The sequence below is a fragment of the Sprattus sprattus genome (genome assembly GCF_963457725.1).
Source record: "Sprattus sprattus genome assembly, chromosome: 2".
Classification (NCBI taxonomy): Eukaryota; Metazoa; Chordata; class Actinopteri; order Clupeiformes; family Clupeidae; genus Sprattus; species Sprattus sprattus.
The window spans coordinates 47,426,859-47,427,875 of record NC_137921.1 but is presented as its reverse complement, the minus strand read 5'-3'; the positions used below and the strand labels follow the sequence as shown (position 1 = coordinate 47,427,875).

At 37.6% G+C, this 1,017-nt stretch overlaps 1 protein-coding gene across 1 annotated transcript in view; it reads left to right on the top strand.

Moving 5' to 3' along the window:
* The first annotated feature begins 254 nt into the window (after nucleotides 1–254).
* Nucleotides 255–1,017, top strand: part of plpp2b (phospholipid phosphatase 2b) — a 15,995-nt gene continuing 15,232 nt past the window's right edge. Inside the window, exon 1 of the mRNA XM_080860637.1 lies at nucleotides 255–381. Within this exon, the coding sequence (XP_080716763.1) occupies nucleotides 321–381 (61 nt within the window). The 5' untranslated portion in view covers nucleotides 255–320. The remainder of the gene's footprint in view (nucleotides 382–1,017) is intronic.

Below are 1,017 nucleotides of genomic sequence, written 5' to 3'. Positions count from 1 at the left end.
GTTGATAGCTTTAACTTAGGTCATAGTTTATCGACATTTAGCTATTTGTTAAGATAATATGGAGCGATCAGAGTGTTGGGAAGCCTATTGAACTGACCAGATTAAGGCGTTTTGTCACATAAAGCCGAAGTTACCTTTGCAGTAAACAGCGGTAGGCAGGTAATTTAGGATAGATAGATAGAAGCCGGAAGAACTCGCAGTACAGGTTGCTGTAGCCTATACCTTCGGAGCCTATTCGGAAACCATAACATTCCCAGATGCACTAGATTATTTAATGATTATTATACTTTCGCGATTTTACCCAGTGAAAATACTCAACCATGACTGACATGAGAAGAAAGAAGCTTTATGTTGTCGTGGATGTTCTATGTGTGGTCGTAGGTGAGTAGTCTAGTTTTTCAGCACTTTTGAGTCTTAAACGTAATATAATAATTAAAATGAATCTGTTTTCAAAATGTATACTGTTTTACACATTGTCTTGACACTGCTGGAAAGTTAAATAACAAAATGTCTTGCTTTACTTTATGTTTCTAATCTTGAGATGTTGCCGAAGTGCAATGTCGTTGGATTGTTTATAGCACTCTGTTTATATCATCTCTAATCAGCCAAGCCCTGCTCGATCGTACGCTATTTATAAGTAGGCTAGGTCAACGCAAGAGAATATACTCAATATCAGTCTATGAACAAGTGATCTCTCTCTCTCTCTCCCTCTCTCTCTCTCTCTCTCTCTCTCTCTCTTGAAGTGACATAATTCACAACAGATTGCCCAAAATGATTAGTGTGATGACCTCATCATTTGTTATTGGTTTGTTGATCTTGATCTGGTTTGTACATCCTTCTTTCAGCCATCATATTATGGCTCAAATCAGGCAAAATTGTTTGACTTGCCAATAAGATCATTATCTAAAAGCCATGCTAATTCTGTTTGTTTGTAAGGTTCTGTGTCTGGCAGTATTACATATGAACAGAATCTGGTAGGTTGAACAATGTTTTATGTCAACCTGTGCCCTGGAGGTT